Source organism: Carassius carassius, chromosome 40 (genome assembly GCF_963082965.1).
Source record: "Carassius carassius chromosome 40, fCarCar2.1, whole genome shotgun sequence".
Lineage (NCBI taxonomy): Eukaryota > Metazoa > Chordata > Actinopteri > Cypriniformes > Cyprinidae > Carassius > Carassius carassius.
In genome coordinates, this window is record NC_081794.1 from 755,001 (window position 1) to 781,929 (window position 26,929).

A 26,929-nucleotide genomic window follows, 5' to 3' on the forward strand; every position below is an offset into this window, starting at 1 on the left:
CTACACAGTGTGGTCTTACTTCAGCGTGTGTCTCAGGTTCTGTCTGGAGATCATGTGTTTAGGGATCTGGAGATTCAGATGAATGCGCAGCAACGCAGGCCACGGGAAACTGGCCGAGAAAAGCTCTGTCGCTTCGGGAACGAGTTCATGCCGCTTCAGGCCCTGGAGCTGCCGGTTAGTCAGTCTTCCCTCACATGTTAAGATCCCTGATGTTTACACCAGCAATGGTCGGGATGGGGCAGCTGCTGTGGCACAGACATGCTGCTTGTGATGTCACGAAAAGCCCATACTTATTAATGAAGTTATGCACGAATACTGTGACATTATCTTTTATTGTTTTGAATAAATAAATGGTCTATGAATTTTGGTCATCAACTAAGGAGACAGAACTAACTTAGGAACATCAGCAAACTTTATATCATTTAAATTGAAATAAAATCCTTATATTTTAATATTATTATTAATAAATTAATCTAACTTAATTGAAACACTAAGAAAGTATTTAATTCAGGAGTCACAGGAATAATCCACACAGAACAAGATTAAAAGCCACTTATCTTTAAGACCAAATGAGATGAATTGATACATAAATGTGTTTAAAACTAAACTAAAAATTAAATAAAAGAGAACGATTTAAAACAAATAAACATAATTCAAATTTAAATAATACATTTTAAATAGTTCAAAATAATTACATTTAAAGTTGTTGCTAAAATCAAATGATACAACCACCTGTCATTAAGACACACATACAAACACATATATACACACATACACACATATACATATATACATATATATTAGGGGTGTAACGGTACGTGTATTCGTACCGGACCGTTTCGGTACAGGGCTTTCGGTACGGTGCAGGTGTGTACCGAATGACCGAATGCAATATTTTGTGTGCGGAACATAGGTACATTTTCGAGTTTCCAAACGAACATATTAAGTGGCGGAAGTCTCCGCGTTCAGCGTAAATCCCGCCCTGCAGCTGATTCTAAGGCCGGCGACACACTGACTGCGTGGCGTGAGCGTGGCGTTTCTGCTGCGTGTCAGTGGCGTGACGGCAGCTTCGCGTTTTCTGTGTCTTTACACACCAGAATGGAGCCTGACGCGGCGCTGGCGCTGCTGCTGTTACTGTAGGTGACATGGAGGGAGACCGCCGACAGACCAGGCTCTTTTCTTCACTACAACAATATCTATACTTCATGTTGAGCATAAATATAAAGCCTACTGATAAAGGACACCGTCAGCAGTATTGACGGCAAAATAGACTATGTTTGACAGGTGCAATATGCCAGTGTGTCACCGGCCTAAGGTTTTCAAAAGGCATCACGCGAGTGTGAACATCACTACAACTAGGAAAAAAACTATTGTAATTCAAACGCAGCTGTCGTCGGCATTTAAACAGACCTTTGCTCTTAACTCCGATCGGTCCAAAGCTATATATATATATATATTAAATATGAGCATGCCTACAAGCTGGGATTGGTAATGCTGCACTGTAATCATAGTTATTTATTTATATTTTCATTATATTTTATTATATGATATTGGTTTGAGACTGAGAGTATTTTATTTAGTGGAGAACTTTGCAGCAGTATTTTATTTCTTATTCTTTTTTATTTTATATATATTTCATTAAAAAGTATTTTTTTTAAAAGTGTAAACAAATTGTTAAAAAAAGTTTATAGTAATAAACAACCTGCAGTTTAATGTTTGCATTTCTTTCCCTTACTGTACTGAAAATGAACCGAACCGTGACTTTAAAACCGAGGTACGTACCGAACCATGATTTTTACGGACCCCTACGATATATATATATATATATAGAGAGAGAGAGAGAGAGAGAGAGAGATTCCTATTGAAGATGCTTTTATTTTACAAAGTGTTGGGGAAAAGTTGACCATGATGAAAAGTGGTGACACAAACAGACCTGTGGCTACATGACTCTGGGCACTGATTGAAAGGTTTGCAAAACCAGTGGAGGAGAAAAACAAAGACACCACCCAATTTTTTATTTATTTTTTATCCCTTGTGTTGTTATGAGAACAGCAGCAGAGTTTCGTGTTCAAGTTTTGCTTGGCCAAGGGAAGCCTTTGCTGAGGTGAAATGAGAAGACTCAAATGGGTTTTCTCTGTAAATTGTTGAAGTGAACGCCTGGCTGGAAATGAAATGAGAAATGCATTACGGAGAACGGTGAGTTTATGGTGAAAGAGTGTCGGGATGGGCTATTGGCTGTAACGGCACGTTTAAGGGAGCGAGACATTGTTATGGCTACCACATCACACAAATCAGACACATTTCACAGTGAAAAAAAGAGCTTTAAGCATTTAAAATCCTCAACTAATTTAAGGAAGAAGCAGTTATCAATAGCTATGTTGCTATTCAAAGATGTAATTTTAACTTGTGTGCAAAACTGGAATATTCCATAAAACATTCATGAATAAAGCACTGGTTCCATCCAACAAGTTAAAGAGAACAAAATCATCACTTCCTGATAAACGGGCACTAAATATCTCTAAGAAATGTAGGATAAACCACTGAATATAAACATTTTTTTTTTATGCTCATCTTTTCATTTCCATCCAGCATTTCTGGATGCATTATTCCAAAATGTGCATAAAGATAGGTGGATGGAAACATAGCTAGTGTTTTATTAGAAAGTTCACCACACTCATATGAGAACTGTGACTGTAATTAGAGATTAAATAGGTCTAACTCTTTCTAGGAGATCAGTGAGCTGAAAGATGTACCTTTGAAGCCATGGAGATTGAAGATCCGTCAGATTTCCTCCAGAAGAGCAGAGACAAGCTCTCGCATGCTCTCCTCTGAAGCTCCTCTGCATTGTGAAACACTGGAGGACTAGACAGCCATATGATGGAGGACACAGGGTTTTCTTTTTTTACCACAGCCCAGTGACTGTGCACTGATTTACACTGTTTTGCACCTAAATTCACCTCCTCTGTCTTAACAGTTTAATAGAGATTGCTTTTGTGTCATCACTGTTCAGTCACATCAATGTTTGTATGCAATATGTATTATTTATTATAATATAGAGGAGAATAAATTTAAAATGTTTTTGAAGTTTGACTGTATTTTAGCAATAAATCATTTTTCTTAATTAAAAATTAGGTTGTATAGACATTCTGTTGATTTTGTCCTCAATTATTAAGCTTATTGCCAACATTAAAATGTGTCTAAATAATCCTGGAAAGAATTTTTTTTTTTAATTAACACTTTGAACGACATTGCAAATCACTCCAAATACCTTATCAACCATATAAAAACAATGCAATGCATTAGCAACCATTTAGAAAGCAGCAACATCACAGCAATGACTTGGCAACACCTAACTCATTGACACCACCTTTTTTTTATCCCTTGTGTTATGAGAACAGCAACAGAGTTTCGTGTTCAGTGTTTGTTGCCATGAACGCCTCAACACTCTGAAGTTTTGCTTGGCCCAGGGAAGCCTTTGGTGAGGTGGAATGAGAAGACTCAAATGGGTTTTCGCTGTAAATTGTTGAATATTCTCATTGTCCAAATTCTCTTTTTTCCACTTTAAATTCTGTGTTAAATCCTCCAACTGTATCCAGTTTAGTTCCAAGTGTAGTACTGTGTGAAAAGTTTTGTAGTTTCTTCATAGACAAGATTGTTGGTATACGGTCTCAGATTGTATCCCTTTTACCTAAAAGCAGTCATAATTAAAGATTAGTTCATGTAGCCTGTCGGTTTTTCAGACTATTTCCCATTCTGATTTGCTGGCTGTGATTTCTAGTATGAAATTAACCACTTGTTCTCTTGATATTATCCCTGCTATGCTATTCAAGGAGGTATTGGATGTTGTTTAACCTAGCTTACTTTCCATTATAAATGCCTCTTTGCATAGCAGCACTGTTCCATCTAGTTTAAAACACGCTGTGGTTCACCCCTTGCTAAAAAAAACAAAAACAAACCTAAGCTCCTCTGAACTTCACAACTATAGACCTATTTCTAAGGTGCCTTTTTTGTTGAAAGTTCTGGAAAAAGTGGTGTTACTCTAACTTACACCATACTTCTAACAACATCTTAGATCCTTTTCAGTCTGCTTTTAAGGCTAATCACAGTACTGAGTCTGCTCTACTAAGAGTGACTAATGATAGTCTGTTGTCAGCTGACTCTGGAAACTGTGCAGTCCTTGTTCTGTTGGACTTAAGTGCAGCCTTTGACACTGTGGACCACGGCATTTTGTTAAAACGATTAAATTATGAGGCAGGAATTTGTGATGCTGCTTTAGATTGGTTTGAGTCTTATCTATCAAATAGGAGCATATCTGTAGAAATTGGAGAATTTCCATTATCCCCTATTTCAATCAACTGTGAGGTGCCACAGGGTTCGATTCTGGGTACAGTTTTATTTTCTCTTTATATGCTTCCATTGCGCTCAATTTTTAAGCACCATAACATCTCCTATCACATCTATGCAGATGATACCCAGCTCTACTTACCATTAGATTCCGGTAGTGAATCTGTCCTTTCACTGCTAGCATGTTTGAAGGATATTAAAGAATGGATGGATGAGAATTTCCTTCGGTTGAATGAAAATAAGACGGAGATTATCCTATTTGGCTCAAAACCACAAATTGACAAATACAGTGGTCTCTTGGGGCATTTTCAGTCAAAAATTGCTCCTTTGTGAAAAATCTGGGGGTCATTTTAGATGCTGACCTGAAGTTTGACAAACAAAAAATTCAGTGGTCAGGGCTAGCTTTTTCCAGCTAAATCAACTGCGAAACCTTTCAGGATTTGGAGACTGTAATTCACGCTTTTATTTCCTCAAGGCTTGATTATTGCAATGCCTTATATGCTGGAATTAGTCAGTCATCACTTTCACGATTACAGTTAGTCCAAAATGCTGCAGCTCGTTTCTTGACTGGGACAGAAAAGAGAGAACATATTTCACCTCTACGTACAGGCCTCTCTCCATTGGCTTCCCGTGAAACAGAGAATTGATTTCAAGGTTTTAACATATGTGTTTAAAGCTCTACACGGACTTGCCCCTAACTATATACCAGAACTTTAAAGTTTCTATTTGTGACGAGTGGGGCGGGGCCGAGGGACATGGGAGCGAGGCCGGTGGAGTGATTGGAGATGAGCTACACCTGTTCGACCCACCGGTCTCGAGGCCCACGGAGGAGATGGAAGGATATAAAACTGGAGCGACGACAGTGAAGGACGAGAGAGGACCAGGCCTGGGCTTTTAGTTGTGTTTTGGTTTTATTTTGTGCGCACCAGTCGTCCGTGAGGGGCTGGTGCGCTGTTTTGTGTTTATTTTGAATAATTAAATGTTATTTGATTGTCCGCCGGTTCCCGCCTCCTTCTTCCGGATGAATATGAAAGGTTTTATCATTACACTATTCTCCTCAGAGATCACTCAGATCTTCAGTCCAGCTGTTTTTAAATGTCCCAAAATCTCGATTGAAAACAACAGCCGACAGGTCTATTTCAGTCTATGCTCCAAAACTTTGGAATATACTACCTTTAACTATTAGAGCTTCTCCTACATTAAGACGTTTAAAGTATCAAAACCTATTAAACCTACCTCTTTTCTCAGGCTTATTCTTAATTTGGGTTTATCTTATGTATCTCTTAAATGCTAGGGGTTGAAACATTTTTTAATTTTAAAATTGTGTTTAAATTATCTGGTTATAATTGGACTGAATACCTTCCAGCCCTGTTTTATTTGTGTGTACGTGCTCTGCTTGTGAAGCACTTTGGTCAACATGCTTGTTTTTTTAATTGTGCTATATAAATACATTTGACCTTGACCTTGACCTTAGAAACCATAAAGAAAACACCAGAAACATTGTAGCAATGCCTTAGCAACACCTTAGCAACCATATAGAAGCACACCCTAGCAACTGCATAATAATGTCTAAAAAACAATCAGACCATTATCTGAATTAAATAGGAGAAAATTATTGGTCATCCAATATTTTAAATTAAGATACTAATAATTAATAATAATTCTTTACATTTATATAGCGCTTTTCTAGGCACACAAAGCGCTTACATTGTCAGGGGGTACCTCCTCATCCACCACCAGTGTGCAGCATCCACCTGGATGATGCGACGGCAGCCATATTGCACCAGAATGCCCACCACACACCAGCTTACTGGTGGAGAGGAGACAGAGTGATGAAGCCGATCAGCAGATATGGGGATTGTTAGGAGGCCATGATGGTCAGAGGCCAATGGGTGAATTTAGCCAGGATGCCGAGGTCACACCTCTACTCTTTTCAAATGACATCCTGGGATTTTTACTGACCACAGAGAGTCAGGACCTCTGTTTAACGTCTCATCCGAAAGACGGATGAGCGATCTCACTGCAGTGCTCTTCCGGGGGAGTTGTTGTTCCAACAGCGGCCTTGGCTGAGGCCAGTGCTGGTTGAGGGGAGCCGAAAGAAGATAAGATTGGGATTGTTTGGTTTTGGGCCAAGTAGCTGCATTCCAATTAACACGACTACTCTCTTAGTCCATTCTGATCTCTGAATCGATCCATTTGCCTTTGCAAAGCTGTGAGCTTCTCCGTGATGTTATCCATATTGCAGTAAATAGTCTCAGTCTCAGTGCTGACCGCTCTGCCCACTGCTTCAATCATGATGGGCAGCCTTGTGAGGCTTTGGACAGCTGTTACCATTTTCTGAATTCCTCTATAAACCAGGGCAATGCCTAATCCCATCAGCAGAAGACCTGTTATTGTGGTTCCGAACATGTAGATATCTTCAATGTCCTCCATGGAAGGAGCCGCCAGACACACAAGCTTCTCGTCAAGAAGATGGTGTCAATTGCATCGAGAGACCAGTTGATCAAATCCATGATTTTTTTTATTTTTTAGTTTGGAGAGCAGTGCGGAGAGAGTCTCTCAAAGTATAAGACAATAGACGAGACGAGAGGAGCAAAGCAGGGAAGGTAAGGGGGACAGATCTGACCTAGGACAGATCCTTGTGGCACTCCATATTTTATTGGTGATAAATGAGATGACTCCCCATTTAAATAAACAAAATGGTAGCGATCGAACAGGTAGGATCTAAACCATCTTAGAGCCTGCCCTTGAATACCTGTATAGTTTTGTAATCGATCTATGAGTATGTCATGATCTATGGTGTCGAATGCAGCACTAAGATCAAGTAAGACTAGAAATGAGATGCAGCCTTGATCTGACGCAAGAAGCAGGTCATTTGTAATTTTAACAAGTGCAGTTTCTGTGCTATGGTGGGGCCTAAAACCTGACTGAAATTCTTCATACAGATCATTTTTGTGCAGGAAGGTGCTCAATTGAGCAGACACAACTTTTTCAAAAGTTTTAGACATAAATGGAAGATTTGAAATAGGCCTATAATTTGCCAGTTCACTAGGATCTAGTTTTGGTTTCTTAATAAGAGGCTTAATAACCGCCAGTTTAAATGGTTTTGGGACGTGACCTAAAGATAACGACGAGTTAATGATATTGAGAAGCAGTTCTTCGGCTAACCTTTTTCAATTTGTTGGGGGCAGCAGCTTCTAATATATTAGAGAAAATAGTGCCCATGTTGCCAGTTATTTCGTCTAGTTCATGTGTATTTATGGGTACAAATAGCAGTTGAGATAGATCAGGCAGGTTATTTGCGAATCTGTCTTTGGTGGCTGGAACAATAGTTCTGTCACAGTGTCTGGGTTGTGTTCCCTGGGTTCCCACTAGGTGTCCTCAGTTCCCACGGTGTTTATCATATTATCACTTCCTGTCTCCTTATTTGGTCACCTTCCTTCTTGTTTAGTTAATTGATTGTTCCCCACCTGTCTCCTGTTTCCCCATAATCCTTTTGTGTATTTATACCTGGTCTGTCTGAGTCTTAGTCACGGAGTCCTTGTTTAATGTTGAATGTTAATTCATGTCCGTCAGTTCTTGCCCTTGCCTTGTCTTCTTGTTTGGTTTATGTTTGGATGGATGTTTTTGGTTACGACTCATGCCTGGACTGTGTATTCTCTTTGGATTACCCCTTATTAAAGACGTACTCGCAATTGGTTCTCTCTCCTGTGTTTTCTGTAACACCGATCGTGACAAGTTCTGCCCAGACGGTATCGCTGAGACATATAGTTAATATCAGTGATACGCAGCATACACGATACAAGGAAATGGTCTGTAATATCATCACTTTTAGGTACGATATCTATAGCAGTAAGATCGATTCCATGCGATATAATTAAATCTAGTGTATGATTAAAACGATGAGTGGGCCCGGTGACATTTTGCTTGACTCCAAAAGAGTTTATTAGGTCAGTAAACGCAAGTCATAATGCTTCATTTATATTATCAACGTGAATATTAAAATCTCCCATGATTAGCGCCTTATCAACTGTAACTAGAAGGTCTGAGAGGAAATCTGCAAATTCTTTTAGGAATTCTGTATACGGCCCTGGTGGTCTATACACAGTAGCCAGAGCAAGAGATACATTAGACTTCTTTTGCATGTCTGACAGTGTAACATTTAGCAGAAGTATTTCTAATGAGTTAAACCTACAATAACTGCTTTGGGAGTGAATTAATATTTATGTCATATTTATTTAGCCCAAACTAAAAAATAGTTTTTGTTCATTTACTTTACATGTTTCTGGTTTAATCACGATAAGATTTTTTCTAGATCCTACATTAAATTTATATTTTGACCTCAATATTCGGAGAACAGACACAGTCTTAATAGATTGTACAGCGAAAGTACTTTTATCATTTAAAAGTCAATATCATTCGGGTGGAACAAAAGTCATCATAATAGTTATTAGAGAATTGTCTTACTAGTCACATGGAGCGAAGTGTCCTGGAGATGTTGTCAGAGAGCAGCTCCGCTCCGACTCTGCTGGGGTGTAATCCATCAGCGCGAAACAGCCTAGGACGCTCCCAGAAAAGATCCCAGTTATTAACAAATAGCAGTTTCTGTTCTTTACACCATGACAACAAGCATTCATTTAAAGCAACAAGTCTACTAAACCTTTCTTTTCCTCGTCGATACGTGGGCAGTGGTCCTGACACGACGATCGTCATGCTGCGAACCGTCTCGATCAGGCTGCTGAAGTCCCTCTTCAGTGTCTCCGTCTGCCGCAGCGTGGTGTCGTTAACCCCAGCGTGAAGCACGACCGCTCTGGGGCTCTCGTTGGCCTTCAGGATCGCGGGTATCTGCGCAGAAACATCGAGAACACGAGCACCAGGCAAACAATGAGTGTGCACTTTACCTTCGGCTAATGTAGCACTTACGTGTCGGACGATGGAGTCTCCGATGATCACAGCGTCGCGTCGCGTCGCGTCGCGTCCCGTCTCGCGGAGGGGAGCGAAGCGGTTCTGGGTGGAGATCTTGAAGACTGGAGGGGGAGAAGTCGTCGCCCGGGGCCTGGCTCGCGTCCTCCGCTGTGGATGCACCCAGGGTCCGTGGTGTCCCGGCGTCGCAGTGAAGGACATCTGGGAAGATCGTGTCCTGGGTGCACCGGGCCTGTGCAGAGAAACACACGGAGTAGACGTGGTGGGACTGTTAGCAGCACGCTGAATACTTACCCCGGACTTGTGAGCGTTAGCCCGGGATGATTCCAGCTCTCCGCTCTCTCAGCTGGGCCTGCCTTACCTCCAGGTCGCGAATCTGCTTTCCCACGGCCTCCAACGTGTCCTCACCTGCAATCAAATGTAGACATTCATCTGCCATTAAAGCAAGTAACAGTGAGTAAAACAACGGTAATGTGTGTGAATAGAGTATTAGCAATGCACGCAGGATTAGCGACAACTACACTGTCGATGCTAACGGGCTATAAACTAAATAGAGTACTAGGGAAAATCTCAATAAAACTAGTGATGACAAGGTGCTCTGATTGTTTTTGTTGTAGAATACGATAGATCATAGATTCACAAGTTATAGAAACAAAAATGGTGGTGTATAAAATAGATTTTAAGATGTCAATTTAGTCAATAAAAATTAACATGAGCTCAAACTCAAGACAAAAGGCAGCAACAAACAGGAAGTGACGAGGTTTACAGTGTATCAGTACCAACCAGCAACCACCCATAACACCCTAGAAATGCTTTAGCAACAACATAACCCCCTAACAACAATACAAAAGAACAGCATCCAGCATTGCTTGAATTGAGTGAGAAGTTACACTGTAGGGCCCTGTTGATCACAGGCGTAGGCCAGGGGCTCCATGTGAGCGACTCATGCATCTCCAGCACTGTGGCCTCAGCAGACTGTGATTGTGCTCGCTGGAAGCACATTTAGACCATCACTGCAGTTCAGACCCCAGAGGGGATTGTGTCCACTGCAGCACTGCTCCAACCAAAATAAATGCTTCCCTGGACACACAACCCTTTAAAACCCAAACACAAGCAGCCAGGTGCCTCATCTGAAAAAACAAAAAGAAAAGAAAACCTGGGACCACAACACTCATAATTAATGGTGTGCAAATCAAATTTAAACAGTATGGTCCATAAGACACATTTTCCCCCCTAGATCTCACACAGTCAGACAATGGGTCTGCATTACTTAGCAACAATATGGAAACCACCAACAACACCATAGCAATGCCATAGCAACCACATACAAACCCTAGCAACTGCATCGCATTTAAGCCACATGCACTACAGCTAAAAGACACCAGCCCTGATATATATTTTTATGTCTGATGGGAAAACTACTTTGCTGTTCTTCAAAGTGCACAGAAGAATTCAATGTTTTAGTTTTGTGATCTTAATTTGTTAATTATATATTGGTTAAATATTTAATATAGACTTATTTATTTTATTATTTTATTCTGTTTTTTTGTTGTAATTTCATTTCATTTTTTATTTTGGGTTGCACCTTATTTTTGTGTTGTGGCTTGTTTCTGTTACACACAAAATGATCATTTAGGGGAATTACTTTTGTATATAAATGTGGTTGTCACTTCTGAAACTTACGTGGAAACAACGTGGTGTGCATGTCCCAGAAGCATCGTTAGCTAGCTATGGTGGTGAGTTCTATTGAACTCTATTGGTAAAGACGGAACATAGTTGCTTTTGGGAAACGCACCCAGCATAGCAATCCAATCCAAACAAAGGCTAGGTACCTCAAATCATCCCAACACATTATTTTCCAGGAAAACACAAAATTCATAAATTGTGGCATTCAAATCAAATGTAAACAGATGTTATGATTCATAAGACACAGTTTGGAATCATTGTAGTTCTTCCATCAATCCATTCAAGAAGAACTGGACTCTGAAAGGTGACGGCCTGTGAATGCAGTCTGATAGCAAGACAAGTGAGTACAAATGAAGTTCTCTTGTCATGGATTCTGTATGCATTATTATTTCAGTTTATTTTCTGACTAGGAAACTTTCTTCAACACTTCTCGCCAATATTTCCCAAAAGCCAGCTTTTGACATGCTGTTATATAATTTGTTGAAAGGATTCCTGGAAGCTTTGGAGCTGCTCTGCATGAATAATCCAAGACAGATAATGAAGAGTACAAGTAAACAAAGCGCAAGGCTTTGGAAAATGAACAAAACAAGCTTATAAATCTTCAAGCTTCAGTGACACTTCAGCTTGGGCAGAAAAATGAAGTGTGATGTGAGTGTTCCCGAACCGAATCCAGCGGCATGAAGTACACTCCACACACCTGAACGTCTAACCACAGGGTTGGCTGATGAGCATTACCCAGAAGCCACCTCTTTCTGAAAGTACCGCCACACTCTAAATGCAGGCAATTAGTCAACTTTGAGGTCATCTGGTAGCAGCAATGAACACACTGTTCAACAGCTGCTAACAACATGTGATTTCATTCAGAAAGACGTGTTTGTTTTTGAGTATGAGGTGGATTGCATTTCAAAATAGCAATGGATTTTGGACTCATGCACTCCTGCAGTGTTGGGAAAGACTTTGTTTTGGGTTTTTGTAAATATTCATGCCTGGATTTAAAGGAATAGTTCACCCAAAAATGACAAATCTGTCATTATTACTCACCCTCGAGTTGTTCCAAACATGTAATTGCTGGTCCAATAAAAATACTATGTAAACGGTCTCATTATCCTCATTGTTCAAAATATCTCATACAGGTTTGGAACTATATCCATTTTCATTTTTGGAGAAACTATCCTTTTGAGATTTATAGTTGGATTGCCAATACAATTTCCATCTGTTTGCATTTTTTTAACATACAAATAAAGTCAATGTGATGCGTATTTGTCAATCATACAGGATTTCTGTAAAAGTATAAAGTGAATTGGTTTTAAATACACAATAAACAGGTTTATCTCTGTATCTCTATACATTTCAACTAATTGCATATTGTCATTAGTCATATTTTAACCATGTTCATACTGAATAAATGTCATTATTTTCTCAATGAACAGATATATGCTGATTCCAAACCTTTTGTATGAATGCATTTTAAAATACTACTATTTCAATTTAATCAATAAGATGTGACTTGTTAATAACAAACTATTACATTATTTTTTAAACGAATGGTTCTTACTTGTCTCATTTATGTATGACAAATGTGTAACACATTAAGATTAGTTTGTGTGTTAATCAAAATGGATGGGAATGTTATATGTAAATTAAAATATTTAAATCTATATATATATATATATATATATATATATATATATATATATATATATATATATATATATATTAAAGAAGGGAAAAAAAAGGCAAAAACCTTAGAAATATACCCAGTGAATGCATTCTCTAAAATCTATTTTTAGACTCGTTAAAAGTTCTGCATCCGTTCATCTTTTTCCTTCTCATCCCCAACACAGAATAATTAGAAAATCACACAGAAGCTCGGAAATATAATTTTACAGCTGATCCACAAACACCCAACCCAAAGTCCAAGCCCAAACAAACGGCAGATGTTTGGCCCAGATGCAGTCTGGGAAACTTCCCAGCCATCTCACACAGCAGTGTTTCAATGAAACATGCAGATTCCAGCGGTGGAGAAAAACCCAGGCCTTGTTATTTCTCCAGTGAAAACACTGGCTTTATGTGTGCTGGCACTCAGACCTTTCCAACTCTCTCTCTCTCTCTCTCTCTCTCTCTCTCTCTCTTTCTCTCCAGCGCATGTGTGTTTGATGGGAGGCTACATGGGAAGTGGGAAGGTGCAGCTGGAATGTTGCCTGAAGCTTCAACACAGAGAGAGAGAGAGAGAGAGAGAGAGCAGCTTGACTCAGAAGGGCACGGTGCTGTCTGCCTCAGAGGAACACATGGAATAAGCTGAGAACACAGCACTGGTCAGAACAGAAGCTGCAGGATTGGTCGATGAAGAAGCGGAGATCAACTGGTCCCTTCAATCTGCTGACATGAGAAGAGATCGGCTTCTGGTGGCCGTCACTTTGGTCACCCTTTTGGCAGCAGACGTCCATTTCATCCTGCTTCCCAGACTCAGAACCTGGTGTCACCTGCCCAGAGGAAGCTGCTCATGCACCAACAGCAGCCTGGAGAACACACCTGCTGCGACCGTCCTGTGGACCACCAGCCTGAACATGACCGCGGTCTCCACCGAGCAAGGCTCTAAGCTGGAGCAGCTCTTTAGACACCCGCTCTATAACATCCGTCTTCCAGATCTGGGTCCCGAGGAGTGGCTGCTGCAAGAGGACGAGCTCATGAACTACTGCAAGAGGAAAGTGAGCCGCTGGGAGAGGTGGGTTAACTAATGTGATGAGTTCAGTCCGAGGAACACACTGAAGGAATCGCAGGGGATGCTTGTTAAATCAGCTTCTGTATACACACACTGACCATAGGGGGCAAGTTGTCACAACAATAAGCTTCTGTTTGGCTAACTTTAATGAACAATGAGCAATGCATTTGTTGCAGTATTTAATTAATCTTTGTTAAGGTTGGTTAATCAAAATACAGCTATTCAGTGTTAGCTCTGGTGCTTTAAATAATATTAAATGATACGGTTTCAATAATAATAAACAATGAATTTAACATTAACCAAATGCTTTAGCAGTATTTTTTATTGCTAATTCATTTTATCTAATGTATTTGATAAAATTATCTTAATTAATTAATTAATTAAAAGTAGTATTATGTTATGCCTACAATAGGCAGAAACAACACACACACACACACACACACACGCGCGCGCACACACACACACATACACACACACAGACACACACATAATTAAATGAACCATTGGTGTTTAAATAAGTAAAAATAAAGAAGGCATGTAAAATAATATTTATTTGTTTATTAATTATTATATGAATTTATATAATAGTGCATTATTATTGCCTTGTTATACATTTGTGTTTAAAAAAAAAATAACGCAAAATTATTACTTACTATTTTATTTGTTTAAATAAATTATTATTATTACTTTTATGTATTACTATTATTATTGTTTTAATCTAATAGTAATAGTAATTATATTATACCTTGATGTATAAAAAAAACAAATAAAGTGAAATTATAATATATATAAAATAAATGTCAAAGTTATTTTAAATTCTGTGATTTTAATGTGACTATAAGGCGGGTGGCGCTGTTGGACAGTGTTTTCTCTACTTCCTGTTGGCCTGCTGGAGCAAATTATAGCTCCGTGTAGCTGTTTTTATTTTTTCTCTAGAATCTTTATCTTTACTATCACTCTCAGTTTTTTTTAAAGTGATAAAATATAACTTAAATCACACCATATTTCTGATATTATCGATCAATCTTATCAGATTCATTTTGATCGTTCACTTTTATTTTATATCCGTGAGTGCAGTACACCTGCAAAGCGTTAGCACTCGTTAGCTTGTCATTAGCGTCTTCATTCGAAACTATCGCTGTATTCTTTTCTCCTCTCTCTCGCTCCAGTTTTTCACAAGTTCATCAAACAACCGCAGTAAGAAGTTTCATCAAGCACGGTGAGTAATGTCTTCTCCTATCATTGTTTCTTGCACCTCTTGCCACATGTACAGTTTATCTATCTCTGTCGCTGATGAGGGATTCACATGTGATAAATGCAGGGAAATAGTTAGGCTGACAGAGAAGATTTCAGAATTAGAGACACGCATCCAAACTTTAATTGAGGACAGTAAGAATGTTAGGGCTCTAGATACGGCTTTGGATGCGTCTATCTCAGGGATTCCTGTACATTGTTCGGTTCCGGAAACAGAGCCCCTGCAGCAGGGCAACTGGGTGACGGTGAGGCAGCGTAATTCGTGGGTCAAAACACTGCTCATCATCAGGAAACATGGTGTTAGCTTTCACTGTTATGCTGATGATACTCAGCTCTATATTTCTTCTTTCTTCGTGGTGAAACACACCGATTTGAAAAACTAATGGAATGCATAGTTCATATAAAAAACTGTTAATTATAGGACCTAAAAACTCTAGAACTCTAGAAATAACCTAGAACACTGTCTAAGACTTGATGGTTGCTCTGTCAATTCTTCGTCATCAGTTAGGAACCTAGGTGTGCTATTTGATCGCAATCTTTCCTTAGAAAGCCACGTTTCTAGCATTTGTAAAACTGCATTTTTCCATCTCAAAAATATATCTAAATTACGGCCTATGCTCTCAATGTCAAATGCAGAAATGTTAATCCATGCATTTATGACCTCAAGGTTAGATTATTGTAATGCTTTATTGGGTGGTTGTTCTGCACGCTTAGTAAACAAACTACAGCTAGTCCAAAATGCAGCAGCAAGAGATCTTACTAGAACCAGGAAGTATGACCATATTAGCCTGCTCCTGTCAACACTGCACTGGCTCCCTATCAAGCATCGCATAGATTTTAAAATATTGCTTATTACTTATAAAGCCCTGAATGGTTTAGCACCTCAGTATTTGAATGAGCTCCTTTTACATTATAATCCTCTACGTCCGCTACGTTCTCAAAACTCAGGCAATTTGATAATACCTAGAATATCAAAATCAACTGCGGGCGGCAGATCCTTTTCCTATTTGGCGCCTAAACTCTGGAATAACCTACCTAACATTGTTCGGGAGGCAGACACACTCTTGCAGTTTAAATCTAGATTAAAGACCCATCTCTTTAACCTGGCTTACACATAACATACTAATATGCTTTTAATATCCAAATCCGTTAAAGGATTTTTAGGCTGCATTAATTAGGTAAACCGGAACCGGAAACACTTCCCATAACACCCTATGTACTTGCTACATCATTAGAAGAATGGCATCTACGCTAATATTAGTCTGTTTCTCTCTTGTTCCGAGGTCACCGTAGCCACCAGATCCAGTCTGTGTCCAGATCAGAGGGTCACTGCAGTCACCCGGATCCAGTACGTATCCAGACCAGATGCTGGATCAGCACCTAGAAAGGACCTCTACATCCCTGAAAGACAGCGGAGACCAGGACAACTAGAGCCCCAGATACAGATCCCCTGTAAAGACCTTGTCTCAGAGGAGCACCAGGACAAGACCACAGGAAACAGATGATTCTTCTGCACAATCTGACTTTGCTGCAGCCTGGAATTGAACTACTGGTTTCGTCTGGTCAGAGGAGAACTGACCCCCAACTGAGCCTGGTTTCTCCCAAGGTTTTTTTCTCCATTCTGTCACCGATGGAGTTTCGGTTCCTTGCCGCTGTCGCCTCTGGCTTGCTTAGTTGGGGACACTTCATCTACAGCGATATCGTTGACTTGATTGCAAATAAATGCACAGACACTATTAAATTGAACAGAGATGACATAACTGAATCCAATGATGAACTGCCTTTAACTGTCATTTTTTGCATTATTGACACTGTTTTCCTAATGAATGTTGTTCAGTTGCTTTGACGCAATGTATTTTGTTTAAAGCGCTATATAAATAAAGGTGACTTGACTTGACTTGACTATATTCTCTTAGTAAGGCAATGCTGCAGATTCTTTGACTCAAAAGATCGTTTTTTATAGTAAAACTCCCTCTTGCTGCTCCACAGAAAGGGTATTTTCAGTTGTTTTGTAGGTTATATGTTGTGTTTTACAGGCAGTGGTGTAGACAAATCACACTTTTTATTGCACTGACCGTGATGCCATTCAGTTCAAGTGCAGACAGGACAATGAGACACACATAATCACAGCTTTGCCATAAACCACCCACTTTAATCCTCACCACTAATCCAGAGTTTGTTGTTCCAGAAGTTGTGGGTTGGTCAGTGGTCATCATCTCTGATTGGGGTGAAATACGCCTCAAAAGTGTGCTTGTGCTATATTTATGAGCATAACCCCGCTGAGAGAACTCGTATGAACGACCGCTGAAGTGCAGAGAGCTCCTGCTAAACATTTCTGGAGTTTATATTTGCCTCCCAACTGATTTCTCTAGTCATGATGCTGTCTCAAGCTGAAGCATGTACAGGTCATGGATCAGCGGCAAATATTTGCTCTAAATAGCAACTCGATTCATGATGCATTATTTTGATCAAATGTATTGTATAAATTGAATACGAAATGATTTAAAAAGTTGTACAGATGCATGCAAAGTTAAATGTTAAAAGTTACACCAATAATAGTGATTAAATACATTATTATCATATTATAATCCCATTATAAATGTATTTCTCATGTAATATCTTGTTATGTTATTTACCTGAAAAATATATCACACTATGGCAATGAATATTATGCCTTCATGTAAAAATAAATAAAGCAAAATTATACAATTATTCATTTAAATGCATATTTATTGTTAAATCAATATAGTATTGTACCTTTGTGTTTTAAAAAATAAAGCTAAATTATATGTATTTATTTAAATAAATATTGATTGTTATTATATTAATATAATATTGATATATTATTCATTTATTAAATTCTATCGTATAGTTTTATCCTTTTTTATTGTTTATTTGTATTTTTTCATGCTATTTCATTTAATAATAGTATTATGTTATGGCTTTGTGATTAAAAAAACTAAAAGTAACAAAATGATAATATATTTATAATAGATCTACTCTACTGTTAAAAAAATCTGGGATAAGAAATCTTTTCTACTCTCTTATGCTCATCAAAGGTGCATTTATTTAATTAAAGATACATAAAATATTATAAAATATCATTGCCGTTTGCAGTAGAGTAATAGATGATGAAAATTCAGCTTTGCATCACATAAATAAATAAATTATATTTTACAGTATATTAAAATACAAATACATTATTTTAAATTGTAAAAATATTTCACAATATTACAGTTTATATTAAATTGTTTCTGTATTTTTGATCAAATAAATGCATCTTTGATGAGCAGAATAAACATCTTTAAAAACAATTTTTTACTCTTTCCAAACTTTTGAATGGCAATGTATTTTTATCCATATTTATTTATATATTTAAATGTTTATTCTCATTATATTAATTAAAATTATTATATTCATGCTAGCTTTTAAATGCTGTTAAATACATACATATGCATACATACATATATAAATAATAGAGATGCACCGATATGAAAATTTTGTCTGATACCGATAACCAATAATAATTTTTATTTTATTTTATTTGAAAGCCGATAACAGATATTTTGGCCAATAAATCTATATCTAAATTTTTTAATTTTCATCATTAAAAGCCACACCCTAAAACACTTCAACATAAGCAGCCTAGTGTACATTTTAAAAATTGTTTTTCTCTCCCATTACCAAATTTTGTCATAAAAAGCCTTACACATAAATAAAATAATGCATAAATAATGCAAACAAGTCATCTCAAGTCAAGTGTTTCTGAAGGAAATAATGCATTATTTATCACCTTTAAGATATCGGCCAAATTTTCTTATCGGCCCCAAACCGATAACAGACAAATGTAGCATTTATTGGCCGATACCGATATGGTGGCGATATATTGTGCATCCCTAATATAAATATAGACGTATGTATGTTAACATGTGTGTGTGGCTTGGTTCTACAGTAATAAAACATAAAGTCTCTTTCTATGGGAGCCAAAGAAGGCTGTTGGCAGGCTGCTAAAGCTTTGGAATCAGATTGTGCTGTTTTACGTCTTAAAGTTCCTACATGTGCAGACCTGTGCTCACTTGAGGAACTCATTATTTTACGAGCTATTAATACCTATCTAGGTCGATGACTTAAAAGAGAGCTCACCAAATGTGTAATTTCTACTCATTTCATTCCAAGTTTTGTGTGGGAGAGTTACTCTCATATTTAAAGAGAAAATAAATCATTTCAGAATCTATTATGTAAAGCTCTCGTTGTCTGCTCTCATACAGACTGAAGAAGTTCTACATCGAGGCGGCAGCAGCTTCAAACATCACTATACCCGATCACCCTGTGACCTTTGACCCCGAGGCCAGCTGGCTGCAGTTCCATCTAGGGATCAGTCGCTATGCGCTGTATTCAGGAGACGACAGCAGCATCGACAGACTCCTGCGAGACATGCAGACGGCCACCGTCATCAGCGCAGGTCCTGCTCTCTCCTAGAAGAGAGAAATAAAGCCTAAATATGAAATATGCTGGACATGATCTCATCCTGCTGTATTATACTGTGTCTGACAGATTTCACTCAGGATGAGAAAGCACTGAAGGGTGCATGCGACTGCTCACAAGGTGAAGATAGATTTTTACTAGTGCTGTCAAACCATCACATCCAAAATAAAGGTTTTTCACTAGAAAAAAAATAAATAATAATTTATTGAATTCATTATACTGGATATCAGTTTGCATATATACATATAAAGCTTTTTCATTATTTTACTTAGTAAGTATAACTAAATATATTTTAGAGAAAAAAAATATTTCGGTTTTTTTTTCAGTGTTACTTTGATGTCAGCGTACTGGATATCTTTTACCATTATTATTGCCATTATTATGATTCACCTGCATGATTATTATATAGTTATTATATTCATGAATAGCTATCATATTAATTATAATGTTAATATATAATCATTATTAATAATATCCAAAATGATATCCATTTTAATTACTTGTAAATTATTATATATGTACACAACATTTAGAAACATCGTTTTATTATTTTACATAGAGCTGAATAAGTATTCTCTATTAAATGCAGCAGCACTTTTTGTACGTTTTAATCAGTAGTAGTTTATTAAATAAATTTGAGAATAATTTTAATTGGTTTGATATAATATAGGAAATGTGCAGGAAACTTGAGCATCATTACTCATCATTAGCATTAGTCTTTAAACATAAAGAAGTTGTCCCTTGTTTGCTTAATCACGTTTCTCACAGCAGCTGGAATAATTACATTTATCATGTTGATGGTGGATTGTAATCCATCAAATAGTGGGGGTGAACTCTAAAAGTGCTGTCCTTTTTATATGGTAAAACATGTATGTGTTGAAACGGCTAATAATAAAATGTGACATTCTTGAGTTTTGTCTTATATTCATCTTTTAATCATATTTGCAAATGTCTTGACTCCACAGCAGAGAAAGTGATTTTGTCTTTACTGTTTTAATACTTATGGAGGGCACTGTATGTGTGTATATACCTGTACATTCATATTAAGGAAACAAAATGGTTTTCTCTTGTTCTGAATGTCCAATCAGTGGTTAAACCCAGCGGTCTTCACCTGAAGTTGGCTCTGAAGCTCCAAGACTTTAGCAAAGCTATGTTTAAACCAATGAGGTAACACTGTTATTTCGATGTGCAGATTACTATGCATCGGTTTATGTTGAACTGATAGAACTGATAGGTCCTTGTTGATTTCAGACAGGAGCGACACGAAGAGACTCCGGAAAACTTCTTCTATTTTGTCGACTTTCAGAGGCACAATGCTGAGATAGCAGCTTTCCACCTGGACAGGTGAGACGAAGCAGCACCAATCAGAGTCAGAGTCGGCCCTCGAGGGCAGGGATGAATTATACTGTTTAGGATCTGATATCAGTGTGTAGGCCTGTCGAGACAATGAGCTTCAGCATGATTGTGGACGATTATAGAGTGATGAAACCCTAGAGCAGAGGAATTCACTAAAACAGAGACCATAAAATCTCACTTTAAAAAGATCTCATATATTACAGACACAAAAACTCTGTCAGCCGTTTGCATGTTGAAATTTTATGGGCTTTCTTTAACCACTTTTACCAGATTACTGGCTAACTACTAACTACTGAACGCTACTAACAAGATTACTTCACTCAGTAGAGAGCAACAGTCAGATTTTGAAAGTAAAAATCGCATTCATTTGATCCATATGGGAAGTGATTTTTAAACAATAATTTATAATCTGTTCAAAGCCGACTAGTTGTGACATATGAGGTTGTTAATCGTTAGTACATACACACACACACACACACACACACACACTCCAATGCTAAAAACTCAGCTTTGAAATCACAGGAATAAATCACATTTTAATATATATTCAAATAGAAAGCAGTTATTTTAAATGGTAAAAATATTTCACAATATTACTGCTTTTGCTGTATAAATGCAGGCTTTGTGATCAGAAGAGAATCCTTAAAAAAAACTTCTGACTGGTAGTGAATGGAGAGATGGATGGAGAGATGGATAGATGGATGGATGGATGGACAGATGGAAGGAAGGAACGAAGGAAGAAAGGAAGGATGGATGGATGGACAGATAGATGGATGGACAGATGGAAGGAAGGAAGGAAGGAAGGAAGGAAGGATAGATGGATGGACGGACCATCCATCCAGATGGACAGACGGAAGGAAGGATGGATGGATGGACAGATGGAAGGAAGGAAGGATGGATGGATGGATGGATGGATGGATGGATGAATGGATGGAAGGAAGGATGGATGGACAGATGGATGGAAGGAAGGAAGGAAGGAAGGAAGGAAGGAAGGAAGGAAGGAAGGAAGGAAGGAAGGAAGGAAGGAAGGATGGATGGATGGATGGATGGATGGATGGATGGATGGATGGATGGAAGGATGGATGGACAGATGGATGGAAGAAAGGAAGGAAGGAAGGAAGGAAGGATTGATGGATGGATGGAAGGAAGGATGGATGGACAGATGGATGGAAGGAAGGAAGGAAGGATGGATGGATGGACAGACGGATGGATGGATGGATGGTTGGATGGATGGACGGAAGGATGGATGGAATGATGGAATGATGGATGGATGGATGGACAGACAGGTGGACAGATGGATGGAAGGAAGGAAGGAAGGAAGGATGTATGGATGGATTCAAGAAAGGAAGGATGGATGGAATGATGGAATGATGGATGGATGGATGGACAGACGGGTGGACAGATGGATGGAAGGAAGGAAGGAAGGAAGGATGGATGAATGGATGGATGGACAGATGGAAGGAAGGATGAATGGACAGATGGAAGGAAGGAAGGAAGCATGGATGGATGGATGAATGGAAGGAAGGAAGGAAGGAAGGATGGATGGACAGATGGATGGAAGGAAGGAAGGAAGGAAGGATGGATGGATGGATGGATGGATGAATGGATGGATGGAAGGAAGGAAGGAAGGAAGGAAGGAAGGAAGGAAGGAAGGAAGAAAGGATGGATGGATGGATGGATGGATGAATGGATGGAAGGAAGGAAGGAAGGAAGGATGGATGGATGGATGATGGATGGAAGAAAGGAAGGAAGGAAGGAAGGAAGGAAGGAAGGAAGGAAGGAAGGATGGATGGATGATGGATGGATGGATGGATGGAAGGAAGGATAGATGGATGGACAGACGGACGGATGGATGGATGGATGATTGGATGGATGGACGGGAGGATGGATGGAATGATGGAATGATGGATGGATGGACAGACGGGTGGACAGATGGATGGAAGGAAGGAAGGAAGGAAGGAAGGATGGATGGATGGATGGATGGATTCAAGAAAGGAAGGATGGATGGAATGATGGAATGATGGATGGATGGATGGATGGATGGATGGATGGATGGATGGATGGATGGATGGATGGACAGACGGGTGGACAGATGGATGGAAGGAAGGAAGGAAGGAAGGAAGGATGGATGGATGGATTCAAGAAAGGAAGGATGGATGGATAAAAGGAAGGAAAGAAGGATAGATTTTACGTTTTTGTCGTGATTCTCTTCATAAATGGTTGGTTTAGTTCATGATTGAACACTTAAACATAATCTCTAACGGATAAACAAATGGGAAAAAAATACTAGAACCAAAACATGGGTGAGCTCTATCTATTTTACCAACGCAAGAGGTGACATATTACATACTTGGTCTTAATATTGTTGTTATGTTTTAGGCTATTGTAAAACTTGTTGCTGAATCTCCATTTTTTCTCCCTGAGAGTGTTTCTGCAGTCTGAGGATTTTTCAGTTCAGTTCAGTTTATTTGTATAGTGCTTTTCACAAAGCATATCATTTCTAAAGCATCTTTTCAAAGAGCTAAGCCCAAGTGAACAGGCCTGTCGACAGCAAGAGATCCACCCTGTCATTAGTGGTGTACGCTAAGAGACTGGAGTGAAGGGTGTTTTCTTGCAGGTCATTCCTTGATTGAACACTCAGCTTAATCTCCTCAAATTAAGAATAATGACTTGTTGAAGGAAAGCGGTGGGATTGCTATTATAGGTCAGAGATAAATTAAAAGTCCTCTGAGAATCAATCTGTTGAGTAGCATGTTATTATTATTTAATCCTTTAAGATTGCCACTAAATTCCATTAGCACACCTATTTTGATATTTTAGGATGATCTCTCACTCAAAATATAATTTAAAGAGGCTTCTTTGTCAAGAATCAGATTGAAATGAACACTGACTCAGATGGCATTATTGAGTGAATCTGTGGGTTTTGTGCAGAGTGCTGGACTTCCGGAGAGTTCCACCGGTGACGGGACGCTTCATCAACGTGACGGGTGAAATTCTGGACATAACACACAATGAAGAACTGCGCAGTGTGTTCTTCACCTCTCCAGGTTGACTTTACCAGTCAAAAAACTAAAACATTTTATCTAATACATACTACTGTAATTGGCATCAAATGTTTGGGGTAAGCACTTTTATTCAGCATGGATGCATTAAACTGATTAAAGGTGGGAGCAAAGACATTTATAATAATACAGATGATACTTGATTTAAAAACATTCAAAAGACCCCAAACTTTTATAGACAGTGTCTCTAATCTTTCTAAGAGCGTGAGATGATTTGAATGGTTTTCTTTGTTCTTGAGCAGCCAACAACACATGTTTCTTCGCCAAGTGTTTATACGTGTGTAAGTCGGAGTACGCGGTGTGTGGTCACCCGGATCTGCTGGAGGGCTCCATGTCTGCTTATCTGCCGGGTTTGAGCATCGCCCCTCGAATCTCCATCCCAAACCCCTGGATCCGCGCCTACAGTTTCACCGGGAGAGAAGAGTACGCTGGGACTTTCACACACACTAAATCACTCGAGTTCAGTTTTGAGTTCAAAGAATGTTTGTTTTCTCTTTGTGACTTCATAAGAACAGGAATGTGTTTTAAGAAAGTTAGAAAGCCTCTATTTAGACTTGATTTATACAGAAAATAACACAATATTCCAGACACACAGGTTGTTTTATGTAAAGTAGAATGTCCTTATTTGGATTGAGAATTCCAGCTCTTGATCCAAACCGTGGCTAAGAAGCAAAAAATTTTGTCGCGCTCACAGAAGGGTCTAAAGTTCAGTAATGTTCAGATGAGTCCAACAGCCTGAAGCAATTAACATCTTCTCTTTCTTTCTCAGGTGGGAGGTCAACCCGTTATACTGTGATAACGTCAAAAAACTGTATCCCTACAACTCTGGGAACAGACTGCTCAACATTATTGACATGGCAATATTTGACTTCCTCACAGGTATATTAATATCCACACTTGATGTCAAATAAAGCGATTTCATACCTGACAATGCACCAAAATAAGCCTCACATTAACAATAAGGACATTTTAAAGCCAGTGTACTGACCTTAAAGCAAAAAAATATATATTTTTCCTCCATATTTTAGGAAACATGGACAGACACCACTATGAAATTTTCACCAAGTTTGGAGATGATGGTTTCCTGCTCCACTTAGACAACGCCAGAGGGTATGTGCTCATCTGGACACTGAACTCATTTCTGCAATGCTCTGCACAACTCTTTCATTGTTTTTGACTGTTACGATCATGTCTTTTGCGATGTCTACATGGCATTGTATAAACAGCACTCGAGTCAAGAGGTTCAGCTTTTAAAACGTGTCTTGAGACATTTTTTTTCTTTTTTTTTATTCCACTGCCTTTCATCTTGTATTTTTAAATGCAAAAAATAAAGGTTCTGTGTGAATGGCCCCTCTAACTGTTTAATTATCAAAGCGATTTCTTATCAAAGCCCATTTTCAATATAAGAAATAAAATGTAATGCTTTGTTGAAATTGACAGTCAAAATTATGAGATACAAAGTCATAATTGAGTCAAAGTTGAGACAAAAGATCAAAACCATGACAAAAAAAATCTTATTTATGAGATAAAAATTTGAAAGTGTGACAAAATCATAACTGAGATAAGTTGAAAGTCAAAATTATGAGATACAAAGTCATAATTATGAGACAAGAAGTTGGCATTTTGACAAAAAGTCATAATAATAAAGATAAAGGTTGAAAAGGACAGTCAAAATTATGAGATAAAAATCAAAGTATCACAAAAAAAACTACAAAGTAAAAAGTTAATTTTTTGTCATAATTTTGACTTTTTGTCGATTTTCACTATGATTATGATTATCTCATTCTGTTTTTCTCATCACTTGGACTTTTTCTAATTATGATTTACCAAAGCAAAGTTTTATTTACATAAAAAGTCAAAAAAATTATTACATATAATAATAAAGATAAAAGGTCAAAAAGGACAAAGTCACAATTATGAGATAAAAGTGAAAGTATCACAAAAACTGAAATACAAGGTAAAAGGTAACATTTTATGTCATAGTTTTAACTATGATTATGACTTAGTATCATTTCTGTTTTTGTCATCACTTGGACTTTTCCTAATTATGATTTACCAAAGCAAAGTTGTATTTGTATTTATTTATTAGTTTGTTAGTTATGTGGCTAAACGGGCTTCTTCATCCTCTTGTCTGTTGCAGATTTGGCCGGCATTCTCATGATGAGATGTCCATCCTTGCTCCGTTGACCCAGTGTTGCATGTAAGGATCTTTCTCAAATGTTTTTGCAATTATCAAATGATATTATTCAGAAGTTCATCTGAAGGATGGTATTAGACATACACTTAATAAAGCCGTGGCCTCTCACAGGATCAAGCGCTCCACGCTGTTCAGACTGAAGCTTCTGGCGCAGTCCGAGTACCGTCTGAGTGACGTCATGAGGGAATCCCTCTCTAGAGACCCTCTCACGCCAGTCCTGACCGAGGACCACCTGCAGGCCTTGGACCGCCGGCTGGGACAGGTGCTCAGGACGGTGGGAAACTGTGTAAAGAAGCTGGGAGAACCACAAGTGGTGATCACAGACTTTGTAGAGTCATCCAGAGTAACTTCAAGCCACAGGTGACAAAACGAGAAGATGTCAGCGATCCACTGTGTTACTGACTGTGCCACTGAACTAAATCTGGACCCTATTGTTCAAAATCATGGCATCTAAAGACATCAGGAAGAAAAACTATTTGTATTTCTGATAAATGCTCTGAGGATGTGTGATATTATTAGTCTTAATTGTCACAACTGACCAAAAGTTGAAATGATGAGATGAAAAGTCATAAGTGTCACAAAGTCAAACTTATCACACAAATCAAAATTATGAGATAAATGTCAAGAGATAAATAATCAAAATGATTGCTGTCATAATTATGAGACAGTCAATATTATGAGAGAATTATCGAGTTAAATTTGACAAAAACTAAATTATGAGATACATAAATGATGGTGACTATGCAATTTTACCTGTCATGCTAATTTATTATCTCATAATTTCTATAAACATGAAGTATATATAATATAAATACATATGAATTACTTTTTTTATCATATTTTTTTAATTTTATTCTCATATTTATGACTTTGTATCACAATTGATTTGCTTAAAATCTT

General features: G+C 38.2%; 2 protein-coding genes across 5 annotated transcripts in view; both read left to right on the plus strand.

Annotated features, from left to right (window-relative positions):
* Window positions 1–2,885, plus strand: part of LOC132122566 (WD repeat-containing protein on Y chromosome) — a 28,223-nt gene extending 25,338 nt beyond the window's left edge. For 2 of the 3 annotated variants that reach the window (XM_059532942.1, XM_059532943.1), the window contains exons 20-21: window positions 37–174; window positions 2,729–2,885. In XM_059532942.1, coding sequence (XP_059388925.1) covers window positions 37–174; window positions 2,729–2,866 — 276 coding nt within the window. In that variant the 3' untranslated portion in view covers window positions 2,867–2,885. The remainder of the gene's footprint in view (window positions 1–36; window positions 175–2,728) is intronic. The other variant, XM_059532944.1, reaches the window with a different exon arrangement.
* Window positions 2,886–13,184: 10,299 nt separating this feature from the next.
* Window positions 13,185–26,586, plus strand: LOC132121906 (pseudokinase FAM20A-like). Of its 2 annotated transcripts, none has more exons than XM_059531638.1 (11): window positions 13,185–13,678; window positions 19,198–19,391; window positions 19,484–19,534; window positions 20,503–20,581; window positions 20,666–20,758; window positions 23,702–23,817; window positions 24,075–24,291; window positions 24,602–24,711; window positions 24,861–24,942; window positions 25,973–26,032; window positions 26,141–26,586. In XM_059531638.1, the coding sequence occupies exons 1-11, from the start codon at window positions 13,338–13,340 to the stop codon at window positions 26,391–26,393; spliced, it is 1,596 nt and encodes a 531-aa protein (XP_059387621.1). In that variant the 5' UTR covers window positions 13,185–13,337; the 3' UTR covers window positions 26,394–26,586. The 2 variants fall into 2 exon arrangements, with proteins under 2 accessions (XP_059387621.1, XP_059387622.1); XM_059531639.1 differs by having other exon boundaries at window positions 13,191–13,678; window positions 24,075–24,255.
* Window positions 26,587–26,929: the final 343 nt, after the last annotated feature.

Bases quoted from the DNA above. Each gene is read 5' to 3' on its own strand.
- LOC132121906 (XM_059531638.1), top strand. From the start codon at position 13,338: ATGAGAAGAGATCGGCTTCTGGTGGCCGTCACTTTGGTCACCCTTTTG. The intron at 20,582-20,665 runs GTAACACTGTTA...TGTTGATTTCAG, and splicing joins GCTATGTTTAAACCAATGAG to ACAGGAGCGACACGAAGAGA. The intron at 23,818-24,074 runs GTTGACTTTACC...GTTCTTGAGCAG, and splicing joins TGTGTTCTTCACCTCTCCAG to CCAACAACACATGTTTCTTC.